Here is an 18,508-nt window from a genome sequence, read left to right as displayed (position 1 = left end):
TTCGAAATTCCCACAAGATGACTTGGTAATAGCTAATCCTTTATTTTTCGGATTTTCCTGGATTTCCTGTATTTTCCTTTAGTTTAACATGGATAAAGTATTACAATAAAATATGGATGAACTTTGGACAACATGGCTGACTGTTGTAATATTTGCTATTGCTGAATCAGTGTTAAATGGTGACTCTTTCACATTTGAAAATTTATTTAAAGACGTGTTTTTAATTTTCGGTTATAATGGGCTGAGGTTCACACTCTACTAGGTGTAAAAAATTAACAAAGAGAGAAAAAACGACAAACGAGACTGCGGCTGGTAGAGAGAAAAGATAAAAAACTAAAACAACTCGGATATTTCGCCTGTATACAAACTAGGCGTCTTCAACACCAGAAAAGCAAAGATAAAAATAAAACAAACTAAACTAAAAACAAGTAAAACCACCCCCAGTAAAATACAATTTTCGCATCTGATCCACATAGGGAAAAGAAGCTATTAGAGTTACTTCGATGAGAACATCAAAGCAACTGAGGTAAAAATATAAAGATTGAAATTAAGTTATTTATTCTGTTGCGAAATAATCCTCTTGTTAGCTAGTACTGAAGCAACTTGTTTTGGTCTAGTAGATAATATACTCCTCTGGTAATTACTTAATTCTTAATTCCCTTATTGGCAAATGGTTCACTTTTCAAAAGATTATCATAAATTGAGTCAATATTTAAATTTCCCGTGTCGCTATTTATCGAAAAATTAGCAAACATATGTTGTTTAATTTCCATAGCCTCCCTCGCCCACTGAGACAAACCTCTATCATTCGAAATAGCCATGGCCTCATCAAATTATACGAAATGATCATGTTGAAAGAACAAATGTTCTGCTATAGCTGAAACGAAAGTTTCAGGAGTCTTGCTTAATTGTAGGGTATTTTCTATTGAATTACAATGCTCAATAATGCTTTCAAGAAAATGTTGGTGAGTTCTACAAATTTAAAGCTTCCCACAAGAACACGGAATCTTATACACCCCACTTACTAAATTTCCCCGGGTTAAGTCCTTCCCAGAATTAAAGAAAAAACCCCTTGGTCACATCGATTGGAAACATGTATTTATGTTAAATTTACGCAAAATTCGTGAAAGCTGCTCACCCAAACCAGGTACATGTGGCAATGAAATGAAAATTTTATATACAATTAATTCTGAAGACTGTGAAACTCCAATAACCCTACTACTATGCTTAATACTTCTATTTTCTATTATTTTATTAATAAGCTGAATTAGGTAACTATTACAAAAAAAAAAAATATCCCTCAAATATAACAATTCCGAATCCAGAATTCCTTTAATTAATAAAACATCAAGAAAAGGCAGTTTGTCATTTTCCTCAAACTCCATTGTAAATTTAATATTATTATTAAAACTTTAGATGTTTACGAAAAAAGTTGTAAGGAGTCCAAAACGTGTTTCCAAATGTAGACTACATCATCCATGAACCCACCCCAGAAACATGGGGAGATTCTAAACCTGTGTGTAGCGGAGGTTTCCATAGAATCTATTAAAAGATTTGTCAACAAAGGAGAAAGAGATGCCCCCAAGGGTAACCCAAAAAATTGCCTGTAAAACTCCCTCTAAAACCAGAATAAAAAGAATATTCATTTACCAGGGTAACTATTTTCATAATGACTTCAATATCCAAATTGGCCAAGGTTACGTCTTCTATCAATTCATAGTGTTTTTGTAATTTATTGCTTAATAAGTCCTCGTACTTTTTAAAATCCCAATTTGAGTACATAGGCACAACGTCAAAACTGCAGAGAATAGAGTTCTCCTCCAATGCGAAATTTTTTAATTTATTGGTGAGATCAATTGAATTTTTTAAATAGGATTTTTGTGTTCCCAAAAGAGGACGCAATGCCACAGACAGCCATTTTGTAATTTTGAAATAGGTGACGGAAAAGTTGATATAATGGGATGGAGGAGGGATCCAGTCTTATGAATATTGGGTAGACCATAGGTCTTGGGTGCAGAACAACCCCTTGGATAAAATTTTTTCCCCTTTGGATGGAAAATTGTTTTTCAGTGACTCTAATTCCTTTCTTGTCGACTTTACATATTTATCTGTAGGATCAAACTCCAGTATTTTTGTAAGTAATAGTGTCATAAATAATGGTTGCCATTTGACGATCATAATCATCAGTGTTCATAATTAAAATAGTGTTGCCTTTATCGGCTCTGGTGATAGTAAGGACCTTATCCTTTTTCAAATCTGAAAGTAGTTTAATGTCATCTTTTTGTGTGATATCTTTTCCAATTTTGCTCATATTAAAAGGGTCTAATTTCCATATGATCTCGGCTCTAAGTTCTTGAGGAGCCACAACATTATCAATAGAAGTCATAATTCCCGACTCCACCTTTGAAATTATTTTTGAATAATAAATGGGTGTTGCAAAACAGAACTTTGAACCCTTCGACAAAACTGCCTCCTGTTGACTATTATTGAGAGGTTTTTGAGAGGTTATTGACAAATTCTTAATTGCAGTACCCAGACAAAACGAGGATAAAAAAACATCCGAATCTTGGAACTTTTCAAACAAAAATCTATTAAACTTGTCAGCCAAACGAACCTTTGACAAATGAAATTCATGGCGGAAAGATCTAAGGGCCATATCCTTAATTTTCAGAAAAATATCGGATGGAAGGTTATTCCTTAAAAGGTTTTCAACAGAAATTAAGTCTTTGGACAATTTGAAACGTTTTTGTTTTTGCTCAGAAATTACGTGATTTAAAGCCATTAGGCTTAATTTGTTTTTTAATTTTGACTATTTTCAATGCCAAATCGGGTACATGTTTTAAAACATTTCGGAATCACTGATTCCGTCTTGCAATTGCTGATTCCCACAATCCCAATTAAGTTTCTTGCAAGTCCTACATCGCACGTCCTGATTTGATCAAACAGTTCGTTACAGTTCGTGGTAACGAACTGTAAGTAAGGAGCGACCCGGCTCAATGGTAACCGAAACTCTAGAAAACGGGTTTTTGATACCAATAGATATATCAAAAGAATCAGATTTCAATGCTGATTTCAAATATATAAATTTCATCAAGTTTAGATCTACCCATCAAAAGTTACGCGCCTGAGAAAATTTGGCTGATTTTCGAAAAAAGGGGGAAACACCCCCTAAAATTCATAGAATCTTAATGAAAATCACATCACCATATTCAGCGTATCAGAGAATCCTGATGTGGAGGTTTCAAGCTCCTATCTACAAAAATGTGGATTTTTGCAATTTTTGCCAGAAGAAAGATCACGGATGCGTGTTTATTTGTTTGTTTGTTTGTTTGTTTGTTTTTTGTTTTTTTTTCCCAGGGGTGATCTTATCTACCCAGTGGTCCTAAAATATCGCGAGAGGGCTCATTTGAACGGAAATTAAAAGTTATAGACCCTTTTTTAAGTGAAAAAAAAAAGAGAGGGCAACTAGGCCCCCTACCACGATCATTTTTTTCCCAAAGTCACCTGATCAAAATTTTGAGATAGCCATTTTGTTCAGCATGGTCGAAAATATGATAAAAATGTCTTTTAGGATGACTTGATCCCCCAAAGTCCCCAGGGGAGGGCTGAAAGTTATGAACTTTACTCAATGTTAACATATAGTATTGGTTATTGGGAAGTATACAGACTTTTTCAGAGGAGATTTTTTCTGGTAGGTGGGGGAAGGAGAGGGTCGGGGGCTATATGGAAGGATCTCTCCATGAAGGAAGTCGTCATGGGGGCAGGGACAGTGCGATGAAGGGGGCGCCGGATTTCCCAGCATTATTAAAGAAAAAGATCAGGAATTAAATAAAAAAAAAACAAGTTTTTCAACTGATCAACTGATTGTGATTAAGAGGTCATTTTTAAAGAACTGGAAAAAAAATTCGAACTATAGTTTAAAGAGCAGGGTATTGACTAGGGGGCGAACCCCTAATATACGTGTTAAAAATTTATGAATATAGAAGTTCGTTACGTAAGTTAATTCTAAGTTACGTATATTTATTACTAATAAAAACGTTCGTAAATAAAATTAAACAAGTTTCGAGAAAGCCATTTAACCAAATATAATATGCAAATTTTGTTTTAATTATTCATGTACGGTGAGCCAAAATCAAAACCTGCATTAATTCAAAAACGTTCAAAAATTAAATAAAAAAAACAAGTTTTTTAACTGAAAGTAAGGAACGACGTTATAACTTAAAACGAACAGAAATTATTCCGTATATGAAAGGGGCTATCTCCTCCTCAACGCCTCGCTATTTACGCTAAAGTTTGACTTTCTCACAACTCTATTCTTTTTAAAACTATAAAAAAACTTTAGCGTAAAGAGCGAGGCGTTGAGGTGGGGCAGTCCCCTTCATATACGGAATAATTTATGTTTGTTTTAAGTTTTAACGTCGTTCCTTACTTTCAGTTAAAAAAACTTGTTTTTTTTATTTAATTACTCACCTAGGATGATTGTTAGTGAGTTGGATGAACTCATCCAAAAGGTATTTATCAACTCGCTAATTTCATCATGTCGCTCAAACAGAAAGATGCGAGACTTGATGCGTAGTTCTGGGCTTTTTTTTATCTTTTTTTTTTTACCAATAATTAGAGTTTATTTTTGATAATCTATGCCCCGCAAACATATCTTTTGGAAGTGGAGGGGGGCGGAAAAAAGCTGCTAAAAGAACCAATTTTAAGGAAAATAAAATATGACGATATAAAAAAAAAAGTATTTTAGTTCTTTGGATCTGAAGGACCCTGCTTGCTCACTTACCTCGTGAGGAATAACAATTGTCACGGCCTTAAAAAAAACTATTAACATATCGATTGATACTTTTCATACCATACCTAACATACCTAACAGTTTTTAGGTGAAGGGATTTTTTGTTCCAGTGATTATTATTAATATTTAAGTTGAGAAATTTAAGAAAAGAAGCCTTTATAAAACCTTTAGAATTAGTGTCTTTGAAATGTGATTCATCAGATAAAACAGAAAGATACGTATTTTAATGCCCGTAAGATCAATAGTTTCACGGATTTTCTGTAGAAATATAGTCATAGGTTTATCAGAAAGCTCTCAGTCTGAAAGTACTTTTATCTATGCGGTGAAAGAAAATTGCCTCTCCTTTTAAAGCTTGAGAGAATTATGTTCTTTTTCTATATCGTATTCTGTGTGTGACTGATTTATTGACAGACAAAATGATATGGATTCTTTAGGGTTCCTTTTTGTTTGCAAATGCTTACTGTTTGGCGAAAAGATCTGTCTTGAGGTAAGTTTAATGCACTGGAACTTTAACGACAAAGGGATATCCATATACAAGACCTAGCCCTGATCAACTGATCAGGTGATCCCTTAACTGGTTTGCCAAAAAATTGCCATCTGCAGGACCTCGGAATACAATCCAAGGCCCAATTAACGATCTTTGGAGAAGGAGAAGGAGATCATTAATTTTCATCGAGACACTAATTTAGTATTAATCATAGAATATTGTTTTTATGTCTGTTTTCTGTAAATCTTAAACCTTGGAGGATTGTCTAGCTCCCCTCTCGATGGTGTTCCCGCCCTGTATTCAAGCACTGGTAGAAACTTCTTCTGCAGGACCTGAATCCAAGGTGCGTTCACGGCCTCTGGAGAAGGAGAGGGAATATTAACTTTCATCGAGAGAACGGTTTAGTATTAATAATAAAATGTTGTTTTTGCACCCATTTTCTGTGAATGGTGAGCCCAAGAACATCGTCTATCTCTGCTCTTGATTGCGTTCCCGCGCTTTGTCAAACACTGGTAGAAACTGTGACAATCATTAGGAACTGAGGTAGAGAATCGGTTGTCATATTGATAAGATTTACATTCTTTCAGTACGTAGTCGAATGTCGATCAGTGATCCATTTCGGGATCTTACTGATTGAAAGTGCGTACTGGGCACGTAGATTGGTAGCACATCTTCAAGTTAATTTGAAGGGTGACGGAACAGTATAGTGTAACCCTAACGAAACAGGCTCAAAAGTCCTAGGATTTCTTTGGATTTCGTTGACTTTATTATTTAGTTTTGAGTCAGAATTGACTAAAGGTTAGTTATTAGTTATTCTCTGTGTAACCTCGATTTTATAACTTCCTATTCGATCTAGAAGCGGATGGTCAGTCTGAAGAAGATTTTTGAGGTAACCTCAATTTGATTCCAGATTTTTTTTTATCTCGTTTTAATTATAAATGGAAAAGCAGTGGAGTCTAAAAATTATACACTAGGAGGATATAATCTAAGACGTACGGTGCTCACTACAAATAGTCTTGAGGCTGGTCATTTGGCCTCCAAAGATCCCTTTAAAGCAATATCGAGACAGGTATGAACTCCCAATGATTAACGCCCCAATTATTTCTTTCTTTAGTATAGCTTAGACTTTATTTGTATCGATGGTCAGATGTTACATAAAGCCCAAGTAACTTTATTCGATCAACAACTTTGAAAAGCCAGAAACGGCGGGCTGAAATTAACTCTATCGTTCAGACAAGATGTCTATATTAATAGACATCTTTTGTATTAGGTTCCTTACGAATGTTAGTAAGCAAGTGACTTATTTACTAGAGATGACTCTAGAGTATTTCTCTAGCAAGGACAGGCCGTCTAAGTATTTCCACTGGTCTGAAAACCCTACTTGTGTGTCTTTTTTTGTAATAAAAAGAATTAGAATTGTCCCCAGAAGAGTAACTTGTGGAATACCACAGTTAATCTTAAGGCTATCACAAAATTCACCGTGGTTCTTAGTTTTTTTTACTGCTTATTAACAAAAACTAAGTTGTTGATGATATACTGATTAACGATAAGAACTATTGATATCAAAATTATTAGCATGTTTTTCATGTCAGGTGTTTGGATGTTCACCCTTATGAATATTTTCCATTCTAGCAACCGCGTTCTATCAGTTCATGCCCTGCATCAATTTAGTGGAAACTGCTGGACGTACCAACGAAAAGAAGAAGTACGTTAAAAAATTAATCTTGACTGATGAACAAGCTGAATTATTCAAAAATTCTTTCAATGTTGGAGTGATACAGGTTGAGGCATCAAAAAAAGGTAAGGTTTCGGCCAATTGGAAACACCGACGCAGTGGCTATAGCAAAATAGTTGTGATAGTATTTGGTGCATCTAATAATTTTAACGCGTGAAAATAACGTAACAAAGGAGGTAGTTAGTCCCTTTTCCGCCACCGATATAGCATTTTGTTTGGAGTTGTGGTGTGCAAGGATTTTCAGTGTTTGATTGGAGGCAGAAAGGAGGCGCTTTACAACTGACTAAAATTAATTTTCAGTCGTTAAATCTATTCATTCAATTTTATTTCAGTTCGTCAAAGTCTCAAAAACTTGGGCAATGTGGAAACACTAACTCGATGATTAAAATCCTCAGTACTTGCTACAGCAAAGAATGGTAACATTTTGGGGTAATCTACCCTCAAAGTAATTTGTCCCAGAAATAAGATTTCATTTAGAACAGTGAAGGTGGTACATATCCGTGTCATATGCTGTTTTGTAACCATAAAAATTTCACCCATTCCTCATTTTTGAAGCTACCACCTACCTATGCCTTATGCTGTTTTGTAACCCTAAAAATTTCGCTCTTTCCTCATTTTTGAAGCTGCTACATGCCTGTCCTATATGCTGTTATGTAACCATAAAAGTTTCACCCTTTCATCATGTTTGAACCTGCTACATACCTGTTCTATATGCAGTTTTGTACCCATAAAAATTTCACCCTTTCCTCATTTTTGAAGGTGCTACATATCCGTGCCATATGTTGTTTTGTAACCATAAAAATTTCACCCTTACCTCATTTTTGAAGCTGCCACATACCTATGCCATTTGCTGTTTTGTAACCTTAAAAATTTTGCTCTTTCCTCATTTTTGAAGCTGCCGCATACCTATGCCATACGCTGTTTTGTAACCATAAAATTTTGCTCTTTCCTCATTTTTGAAGCTGCTACATACATGTGCTCTATGCTTTTTTGTAACCATAAAAGTTTCACCCTTTCATCATGTTTGAACCTGCTACATACCTGTTCTATATGCAGTTTTGTACCCATAAAAATTTCACCCTTTCCTCATTTTTGAAGGTGCTACATATCCGTGCCATACGTTTTTTTGTAACCATAAAATTTCACCCTTACCTCATTTTTGAAGCTGCCACATACCTATGCCATTTGCTGTTTTGTAACTTTAAAAATTTCGCTCTTTCCTCATTTTTGAAGCTGCTACATACCTGTTCTATATGCAGTTTTGTAACCATAGAAATTTCACCCTTACCTCATTTTTGAAGCTACTATATACCCGTGCTATATGCAGTTTTGTACCCATAAAAATTTCACCCTTTCCCCATTGTTGAAGGTGCTACATATCCGTGCCATATATTGTTTTGTAATCATAAAAATTTCCCCCTTACCTCATTTTTGAAGCTGCCACATACCTATGCCATTTGCTGTTTTGTAACTTTAAAAATTTCGCTCTTTCCTCATTTTTGAAGCTGCTACATACCTGTGCTATATACTGTTTTGTAACCATAAAAATTTCACCCTTACCTCATTTTTGAAGCTACTACACATACCCGTGCTATATGCAGTTTTGTACCCATAAACATTTCACCCTTACCTCATTTTTGAAGCTACTATATACCCGTGCTATATACTGTTTTGTAACCATAAAAATTTCACCCTTAACTCATTTTTGAAGCTACTACATACCCTTGCTATATGCAGTTTTGTACCCATAAAAATTTCACCCTTACCTCATTTTTGAAGCTACTACATACCCGTGCTATATGCAGTTTTGTACCCATAAAAATTTCACCCTTTCCTCATTTGTGAAGGTGCTACATATCCGTACCATATGTTGTTTTGTAACCATAAAAATTTCACCCTTACCTCATTTTTGAAGCTGCTACATACCTATGCCCTACGCTGTTTGGTAACCATAAAATTTCGCTCTTTCCTCATTTTTGAAGCTGCTACATACATGTGCTCTATGCTGTTTTGTAACCATAAAGGTTTCACCCTTTCATTATGTTTGAAGCTGCTACATACCTGTTCTATATGCAGTTTTGTACCCATAAAAATTTCACCCTTTCCTCTTTTTAGAAGCTGCTACATACCTATGCCATATGCTGTTTTGTAACCATAAAAATTTCACCCTTACCTCATTTTTGAAGCTACTATATACCCGTGCTATATGCAGTTTTGTACCCATAAAAATTTCACCCTTTCCCCATTGTTGAAGTTGCTACATATCCGTGCCATATATTGTTTTGTAATCATAAAAATTTCCCCCTTACCTCATTTTTGAAGCTGCCACATACCTATGCCATTTGCTGTTTTGTAACTTTAAAAATTTCGCTCTTTCCTCTTTCGTGCTATATGCAGTTTTGTACCCATAAACATTTCACCCTTACCTCATTTTTGAAGCTACTACATACCCGTGCTATATACTGTTTTGTAACCATAAAAATTTCACCCTTAACTCATTTTTGAAGCTACTACATACCCTTGCTATATGCAGTTTTGTACCCATAAAAATTTCACCCTTACCTCATTTTTGAAGCTACTACATACCCGTGCTATATGCAGTTTTGTACCCATAAAAATTTCACCCTTTCCTCATTTGTGAAGGTGCTACATATCCGTACCATATGTTGTTTTGTAACCATAAAAATTTCACCCTTACCTCATTTTTGGAGCTGCCACATACCTATGCCATACGCTGTTTTGTAACCATAAAATTTTGCTCTTTCCTCATTTTTGAAGCTGCTACATACATGTGCTCTATGCTGTTTTGTAACCATAAAGGTTTCACCCTTTCATTATGTTTGAAGCTGCTACATACCTGTTCTATATGCAGTTTTGTACCCATAAAAATTTCACCCTTTCCTCTTTTTTGAAGCTGCTACATACCTATGCCATATGCTGTTTTGTAACCATAAAAATTTCACCCTTTCCTCATTTGTGAAGGTGCTACATATCCGTACCATATGTTGTTTTGTAACCATAAAAATTTCACCCTTACCTCATTTTTGAAGCTGCTACATACCTATGCCCTACGCTGTTTGGTAACCATAAAATTTCGCTCTTTCCTCATTTTTGAAGCTGCTACATACATGTGCTCTATGCTGTTTTGTAACCATAAAGGTTTCACCCTTTCATTATGTTTGAAGCTGCTACATACCTGTTCTATATGCAGTTTTGTACCCATAAAAATTTCACCCTTTCCTCTTTTTTGAAGCTGCTACATACCTCTGCCATATGCTGTTTTGTAACCATAAAAATTTCACTCTTTCCTCATTTTTGAAGCTGCTACATACCTATGCCATATGTTGTTTCGTAACCATAAAAGTTTCACCCTTTCCTCATTTTGAAGTTACTACGCACCCGTGCCATATGCTGTTTTGTAACCATAAAAGTTTCACCCTTTCATTATGTTTGAAGCTGCTACATACCAGTTCTATATGCAGTTTTGTACCCATAAAAATTTCACCCTTTCCTCATTTTTGAAGGTGCTACATATCCGTGCCATATGTTGTTTTGTAACCATAAAAATTTCACCCTTACCTCATTTTTGAAGCTGCCACATACCTATGCCATACGCTGTTTTGTAACCATAAAATTTTGCTCTTTCCTCATTTTTGAAGCTGCTACATACATGTGCTCTATGCTGTTTTGTAACCATAAAGGTTTCACCGTTTCATTATGTTTGAAGCTGCTACATACCTGTTCTATATGCAGTTTTGTACCCATAAAAATTTCACCCTTTCCTCATTTTTGAAGCTGCTACATACCTATGCCATATGCTGTTTTGTAACCATAAAAATTTCACTCTTTCCTCATTTTTGAAGCTGCTACATACCTATGCCATATGTTGTTTCGTAACCATAAAAGTTTCACCCTTTCCTCATTTTGAAGTTACTACGCACCCGTGCCATATGCTGTTTTGTAACCATAAAAGTTGTAACACCCTTTCATTATATTTGAAGCTGCTACATACCTGTTCTATATGCAGTTTTGTACCCATAAAAATTTCACCCTTTCCTCATTTTTGAAGCTACTACATACCTATGCCATATGCTGTTTTGTAACCATAAAAATTTTACCCTTCCCTCATTTTTGAAGCTGCTACATACCTATGCCATATGTTGTTTCGTAACCATAAAAGTTTCACCCTTTCCTCATTTTGAAGTTACTACGCACCCGTGCAATATGCTGTTTTGTAAGCAAAATTTCACCCTTTCCTCATTTTTGAAGCTACTACATACCTATGCCATATGCTGTTTTGTAACCATAAAAATTCTCCATATTCTGCCATATGCTGTTTTGTAACCATAAAAAACCTCCAACCATTTTTCAACGTCCCTTCAACATATCTTGAAAGTTTCAACTTAATACTATCAGCCGTTCCTAATATATTGTAGATCCGTCTCTCTGATAAACTGGATGAAAATAGTGCCTTTCATTTAGTTGAATATACCCCTCATCATTCTTTAAAGTTTCAGCCTAATACCTATAACCTTTCAGGACACACCCAGAATCAAATAATTCTTCTTTTGCTAATGATAAATCCTGCATTTAAGTAATGGGTAAGTTATGCAATTTAAAACCCTTGCCCTGTGGCACGGGGGATGGGGACATAGCATCTCTCGAGACATAGCTATTTGACCATTTGACCAGTTTGAACCATATGGCTATTTCAAAATTTCTATTGGTCGACTTACGCCATTTGGACACACAGGATCAAAGATGCCCCCTTTTCCCAATAAAAAAAACATTAATGTTCGGGAACTTGGATAACTCACAGTCTTGTATTGGGGGATGTGAGGGGTTTTGTCAACCCGAGGTTATAGTTTTTTAACCTCACTATTTTGAACAAAATGGCGATCTCAAAGTTTTGATCGGATGTATTTAGGGAAAAAGGGCGTGGCACAGGGGCGGGTTACCTTCCTATCACTTTTGACTCTTAAAAATGACATTAAAACTTTCGATTTCGAATCGAATGAGCCTCCCTTGAAGCTTATTAATTAAAAAAACTTTTTCCACAAAATAAGTTTACAAAGAAAAGTAAAGAACTCCATTAAACACAAAACTAAAATCAAATAATCTACCAAGCGTGAAACTACCACAAACCAGCATCGATAAATAAATAAAACCCAAAACGAACAGAAATTACAATAAATAACCGAGTCATACTCAAAATGAGCCGAAATTAACATAAGTTGGGCTCAAACCCCTATGCCTTCCCAAGGCCAGAACATAATTTGCACTTTACTGAAAAAAAATATAAATGTTTTTACTTTTATAACTTTAATAAATAAAATAATATTAATATTTTGATTACTAAATATCATTATTTGTATATTAAACTGACAATGTACATTAATTTGCATTTTTTCCAGTAAAGTGCAAATTATTTTCTGGCCTTTGGGAGGCTTAAGGATTTTGAGCCTAACTCATGTTAATTTCTGCTCGTTTTGAGTTTGACTCGGTTATTTATTGTAATTTCTGTTCGTTTTGGGTTTCATTTATTTATTGATACTGATTTGTGGTAGTTTCACGCTTGTTCGATTATTTGATTTTATTTTTGCTCTTTTTTGGTTTAATGGAGTTCTTCACTTTTCTTTGAAAAACTTATTTTGTAGAAAAAGGTTTTTTTTAATTAATTTCTGTTCGTTTTATATTGACATATTCTTTTCAGGGAAAAAGAAAATAATACTTAAAATCTTTTAGTTTTTTTAAGAATTTATACTTTGGCCTGCTATTTGTGTGCTGGAGAAAAATTTTCAGCAATTTTTAACAACATACACTCTTTTAAAAATCTGGACACAAATAGTAGTGTTTAATTTAGTTTCATACCTCCTCTAGTTGACCTGTAATGGAAAACTTGATACCATTCGCCAAAAAATCTTTTTACTTTCTTTGACAGCTTGGATACACTTACGCTATTTTGATTTGATTAAATTTTAAGTGCACAAGTAGATCCGAAAGTTTGAACATAATACCTTCACACGTTCTTGGAATACTGCTGAGATGTCTTATTGATAATTAGAATTAACACTGTGAATTTTTATTTAATCTTAAGGCAACATTTAGTCTTTAAACCTAAAGCCAAATTGGACGGTGGGCTTGGAAGGGGGATTAGTTGTCCTTCAATCACTTTTGGCTATTAAAAAGGGCATCAGCCCTTTCTGTTTTCAATCGAATGAGCGCTTTTCGAAGTCCCTTCGACAACTCCTTTGGTACGAAGTACCCTGGTCTAAACAATAACAACAACAAAAAAATAATACATTATACCCACATCGATCTTTACTATAAAAATGTCAAGCCTTCCAATCACTTTCAACTATTAAAAAGGGCACTACTCCTTTCAATTTCCAATCAAATGAGCCCTTTTGAAGTTTCTACGACAAAACTTTCTATAAAAGCCTTTTATGCCCCCAGGGCATAACTTACAACCTTTTCCCTGAGGTCTGTGGGGAGGGGGAGGGTTGTCATCCTCAAAGACCTAATTTCAAGAACTTTCAACTATATTAAACAAAATGGCTATCTCAAAATTTTGATTGGATGTGTTTGGGGAAATGGTGGGCGTGAGAGGGGCCTTAGTTGCTCTCCCATCACTTTCAACTATTAAAAAAAGCACTAGCCCTTTTAATTTCCAATCAAATGAGCCCTTTGGAAGTTTCTACGACAACGCTTTCAAGGAAAACCTTATATGCCCCCCAGGGCATAATTTACAAACCTTGCCCTGAGGGATGGGGGGGGGATGGTCATCCTCAGAGATCTAATTTCCAGAACATTTAACTACGTTGAAGAAAATTGCTATCTCAAAATGTTGATTGGATGTGTTTGGGGAAATGGTGAGCATGAGAGGGGGGTTAGTTGCCCTCCAATCGCTCCCGATAATTTCAAAGGGCACTAGCCATTTGAATTTCCAATCCACTTTCCCGTTTTTGAAGTTTATACGACGAGGATTTCTATACAAACCTGATATGCCTCCATGGCATAGCTTCCTACCTTTGCCCAGAGGGCTCTGAGGGGGCTGTCATCCTCAAAGACATAATTTCCGGACCTTCGAACTACGTGGAACAAAATGGCTGTCTCAAAATTTCGATTGGATATGTTTGGGGAAATAGTGGGCGTAAGAGGGGGTTTACTTGCCATCCAATCACTTACGACTATTAAAAAGGGCACTAGCCGTTTCAATTTCCTACCGAATGAGTCCTTTTTGAAGTTTCTACGACAATGCTTTCTATAAAAAAAACCTTATATGCCCCCAGGACGTAACTTATAACCCTTGCCCTGAGAGCTGTGGGGGAGTGTCAGTACTCAGTTTATAATACTTCGCCCTCCCGATCACCCTCTCGGGAAAAAAGGGGGTGGTATATTATTTTATTGTCTGAGATAACCTCCAACCTAAACTCAACCCCACCCCCAACTTATCAGATTATGATGAAATTCTATGGCTGAGCCTTAGACCGAAAGTACTTCCCCGCCCTTTCAATTTAAATGTAACCGCCATCTTTTATCATTCCCCTAACCAAAGTATTGACCAGACACGAAAATTTATACAACAATTTCTTATAAGTGCTGACTTTGTGTTATCAAAGTATCCTAACACGGGTATTTGCGTACTTGGCGATGCAAATGACCTGAGGATAGACTCTATCTGCACCTCTCTTAATATAATAATAATAATAATTTATTATAAGCCAAAAAACAGGCCATACAGAACAGTATTCTTAAATACACTCCACAAGAAAAATAACATAAATATCAAGTTTCCCTCATTGATGTCAACGCTTCATTTACATATTTACATAACTGCCCGATTGTCCTTTTTACAGTCGTTTCCAGGATCCGTTTTCATGAATCCGTTTTCAGGATAATATTAAAAAACTGATTAAAATATCTACAACAAAAGGTAACACCTCTCTGGATGTTATTTGTTCAAACATGAGTAAGTATTACAATTCCCCGCAAGCGCTGTCACAGTTAGAAGGCAGCTACCACTATTCACTTCTTTTTTTCCCTCTTCAGCCATTGAATATTCCTTTACTGCACTCATAGTGGTTTACCGTCCCCTCATCGACACAGACTTTTTTTCTTTTGGATCATGGCTGACCAGTGAAAGTTGGTCAGACCTTTATAATTCTAATAACCTTGATGATAAAATGTTGATTTTTAAAAACAAATAACTGATTCCTGATCATTATGTTTCCCAGAAAAAAAAATCAGAAAATGCTCTAGTGATAAACCTTACATAAACAATCACATAAAAAGTTAAATCGGCACGAAAATAAGCTTATTTAAAAGGGGTAATTTAGCTGACGCAAATAAATTAAGAAAGGAATTAAAAAGTCAAATTAAAAAAGCTGCCCGAGCCTACTATAAAAATAAAATTAAATACTTGCGCCATGATAAACCAAAAAACTGGTACTCTGAAATTAAAAAACTTACCGGCAAGAGTCAAGAACAACTAAATTTTAATATAAATGAACCTCCAAAGACTACAGCTAATGACCTCAATAAGTTTCTAGCTTCTATTGTCAAGAGTCTCCCCCCACTACCTTATGCATTTCTGGATGTTTCTGATCCTTTTTCACTCCCACATTTTGTTCCACATGATTTCGTAAAAAAAATTGAAAAACTAAAACGATCAAGCATTTGCTGGTTAGATATTCCTGATTCTCCTACTAAAGCTTTCAGTGATTACCTCTCAAACCCCTATCCACCCTGTTTAATGAAATTACCGAATCTGGACAGTTCCCTCAATATTGGAAACAAGGCTTTATTTCCCCAATCAAAAAGGAAAATGGGAAGCCTGGCTTTGATGGCATTCGTCCTATTACCCTCACCTCAATTTTTTCAAAATTTTATCAAAGTTTTCTCGCAGACTGGCTCAAGGCGAAAGTCCTCCCCCTTATTTATCATGGACAGTTTGGTAATAACATATCCGCGTCAACCTCTCATTACCTGGTTCATTATGCCGATCGCAAGGGTAAATTACTTGAAAAACCTAGCAGTTCGCTGAATCAGATTTATATTGATCTTCATAGAGCTTTCGAATTTATTAACACAAAATTGCTCAGATAAATTCATAAACGAATTCCACATAGAACATTCCCTTGTTAAGCTCGTTGCCTCTTTTCTCTCTAATAGATCTCAAGCAGTTAAATATCTAAATTGTTTCTCAGATCATCTCCCCGTGTTTAATGGCATTCCTCAGGGGACTATTCTAGGCCCTCTCCTTTACTCTCTTGTGATTAACAGCCTTTCAACCCCTTATGACAATAGGTGGAAATTTGTCAATGACTTGACAGTTTTAGAGATATGTCATAAAAACATGTTTAGCAACCCAATGGGCATACTCCAAGATATTGCCTGTGAGGCCTCTTCCCTTGACATGACAGTTAACCCTTCTAAATCCGCAATACTCTCAGTAACTTTCCTTAAAGTCCCTCCCATTTTTCTTGCTTCTATTCCTCCTGAAAACTCTGTCACACAACTTAAACTTCTTGGTGTTACTATTTCTTCCAATTTGAAATGAGATTTCCATATAAGCAATATAATACGACTAGCAGACTCCTCGCTTTCCCTCCTTAAACTTTTAAATAAGTTCAGTTGCCCCCAATCACATTTACTACAAGTATACATTTCTTTTGTACGTCCCATATTAGAGAGTTCTTGCCCTGTGTGACATACTGACCACTCAGACTACGCAACATAAAAGATTTAAAATGTCCAAAAGAAAGCTCAAAGACTTATTTTTAATGAGAACAAGGTACCATATTTAAATTTGCTAATTATTTCAAACGTACTGAGCCTCAACAGAAGAAGAAATAATTTGTGCCTCCGTTTTGCCAAAAATGCCATAACAAACCCTCAGACGGCAAGTATTTTCCCCAAACGTCACCCCCATCCAGATTACGGCCGCCTCAAGCTGTTTCTGAGCCCATCCCTGTTTTGTCTCCCATTCGCTGCGTTACTTCGAGATACGAAAGAACTTTTGTCCCCTTCATTACAGAAAAAATGAATAAAATGTCCCACTAGCTTCTTTTTCCCCCTCTTTTTTGTTTATTAGCTGATGGTGCTGCCCAGGTTCTTGCACTAATTTGCTCGTCTCCCCTTTGTTTTCAGTTCCCCCTTTAATTTTTATATATTTTATTTTTCGGTTTTTTTTGTGGGGGGGGGGGGGTTTTTATTTATTTTTGTCCCCTCAACCCCCCCCCCCCTTCTTGACCAGTTTTTATTTTTTTACTCTTTTATTGACTTACTGTAGTTGAATTTTTGACACTTTCCTAGTGCCCCTTTAATTTATATGAATTTATGTCTCGCTCTTTTTTTGTGTATATTCGCTTATTCCCCCCCCCCCCTTCCTTTTTTTATGTCCGTTCTAATTCTTTTTCTGATTCGTATTTGTGTAAGTCTAGTTTGATCAGCTTTTATCTTTTTAACTTTTTAATTAACTTTTTACAGTTTTAATTATTAACTGTTAAATGATTGTTCATCATGATTTTTCTATTTCGTTGTTGTTATTTTGCATTTTTGCCAGTTTTAGTGCAACCATTTATATTGTCGACTCCGAAGTCAGAATTCGGCCCTTTGGGCCTGTGATAGTGATCTTCTTGAAATAAATATCTTATCTATCTTATCTATTTATCATCCTCAAAAACATAATTTCCAGACTTTTTAACTACGTCGAACAAAATGTCTGTCTCAAAATTCTGATTGGATGTATTTGGGGAAATGTTGGGTGTGAGAGGGGTGTTAGTTATCCTCCAATCACTTTCAACTACTAAAAAGGGAATTAGTCCTCCTTGTTACCAATGGAATTAGTCCTTATGTAAGTTTCTACAACATCACTATCTATAAAAACCTTATATGCCCCCAGGGCACAATTTACGACCCTTGCCCCGATGGCTACGTTGAAAAAAGGCTATCTAAAAAATTTTATTGGATGTGTTTGGTAAAAAGGTGGGCGTGAGAGGGGGATTAGTTGCCCTCCAGTCCCTTTCGACTATTAAAAAGGGCACTAGCCCTTTGAATTTCCAATCGAATGAGCCCTTTTTCAAGTTCCTACGACAAAGCTTTCATTAAAACCGTATATGCCCCCAGGGCATAACTCACAACCCTTACCCTGAGGGCAGTGGGGGAAGTGTTATCCTCTTAGATATAATTTCCGGACCTTTCAACTACTTTGAACCAAATGGCTATCTCAAAAATTTTGATTGGATGTGTTTGGATACATGATGGGCGTTGAAGGGGTGTTAGTTGCCTTCCAATTACTTTTGACTCTTAAAAAGGGCACTAGCCATTTCAATTTCCAATCAGATGAGAACTTTTTGAAATTTCTACAACAACTTTCTATAGAAACCTTATATGCCTCCAGGGCATTAATTACAACCCTTGCACTGAGGGCTCTGAGGGGGTTATCATCCTAAAAGACATAATTTTCAGAACTTTCAATTACGTTGAAAAA

The 18,508-nt window shown here is 35.7% G+C and overlaps 1 protein-coding gene across 1 annotated transcript in view; it reads left to right on the top strand.

Moving 5' to 3' along the window:
• Nucleotides 1-18,508, top strand: part of Polr1C (RNA polymerase I and III subunit C) — a 137,583-nt gene that overhangs the window by 94,168 nt on the left and 24,907 nt on the right. Inside the window, exon 7 of the mRNA XM_089091688.1 lies at nucleotides 6,912-7,079. Coding sequence (XP_088947814.1) covers nucleotides 6,912-7,079 — 168 coding nt within the window. The remainder of the gene's footprint in view (nucleotides 1-6,911; nucleotides 7,080-18,508) is intronic.

The sequence above is a fragment of the Artemia sp. Qi Xiang Cuo genome, chromosome 7, assembly GCF_049724085.1.
Source record: "Artemia sp. Qi Xiang Cuo chromosome 7, ASM4972408v1, whole genome shotgun sequence".
Lineage (NCBI taxonomy): Eukaryota > Metazoa > Arthropoda > Branchiopoda > Anostraca > Artemiidae > Artemia > Artemia sp. Qi Xiang Cuo.
Note: the sequence above shows the minus strand (reverse complement) of the source record. Positions and strands in the feature narration are given on the sequence as shown.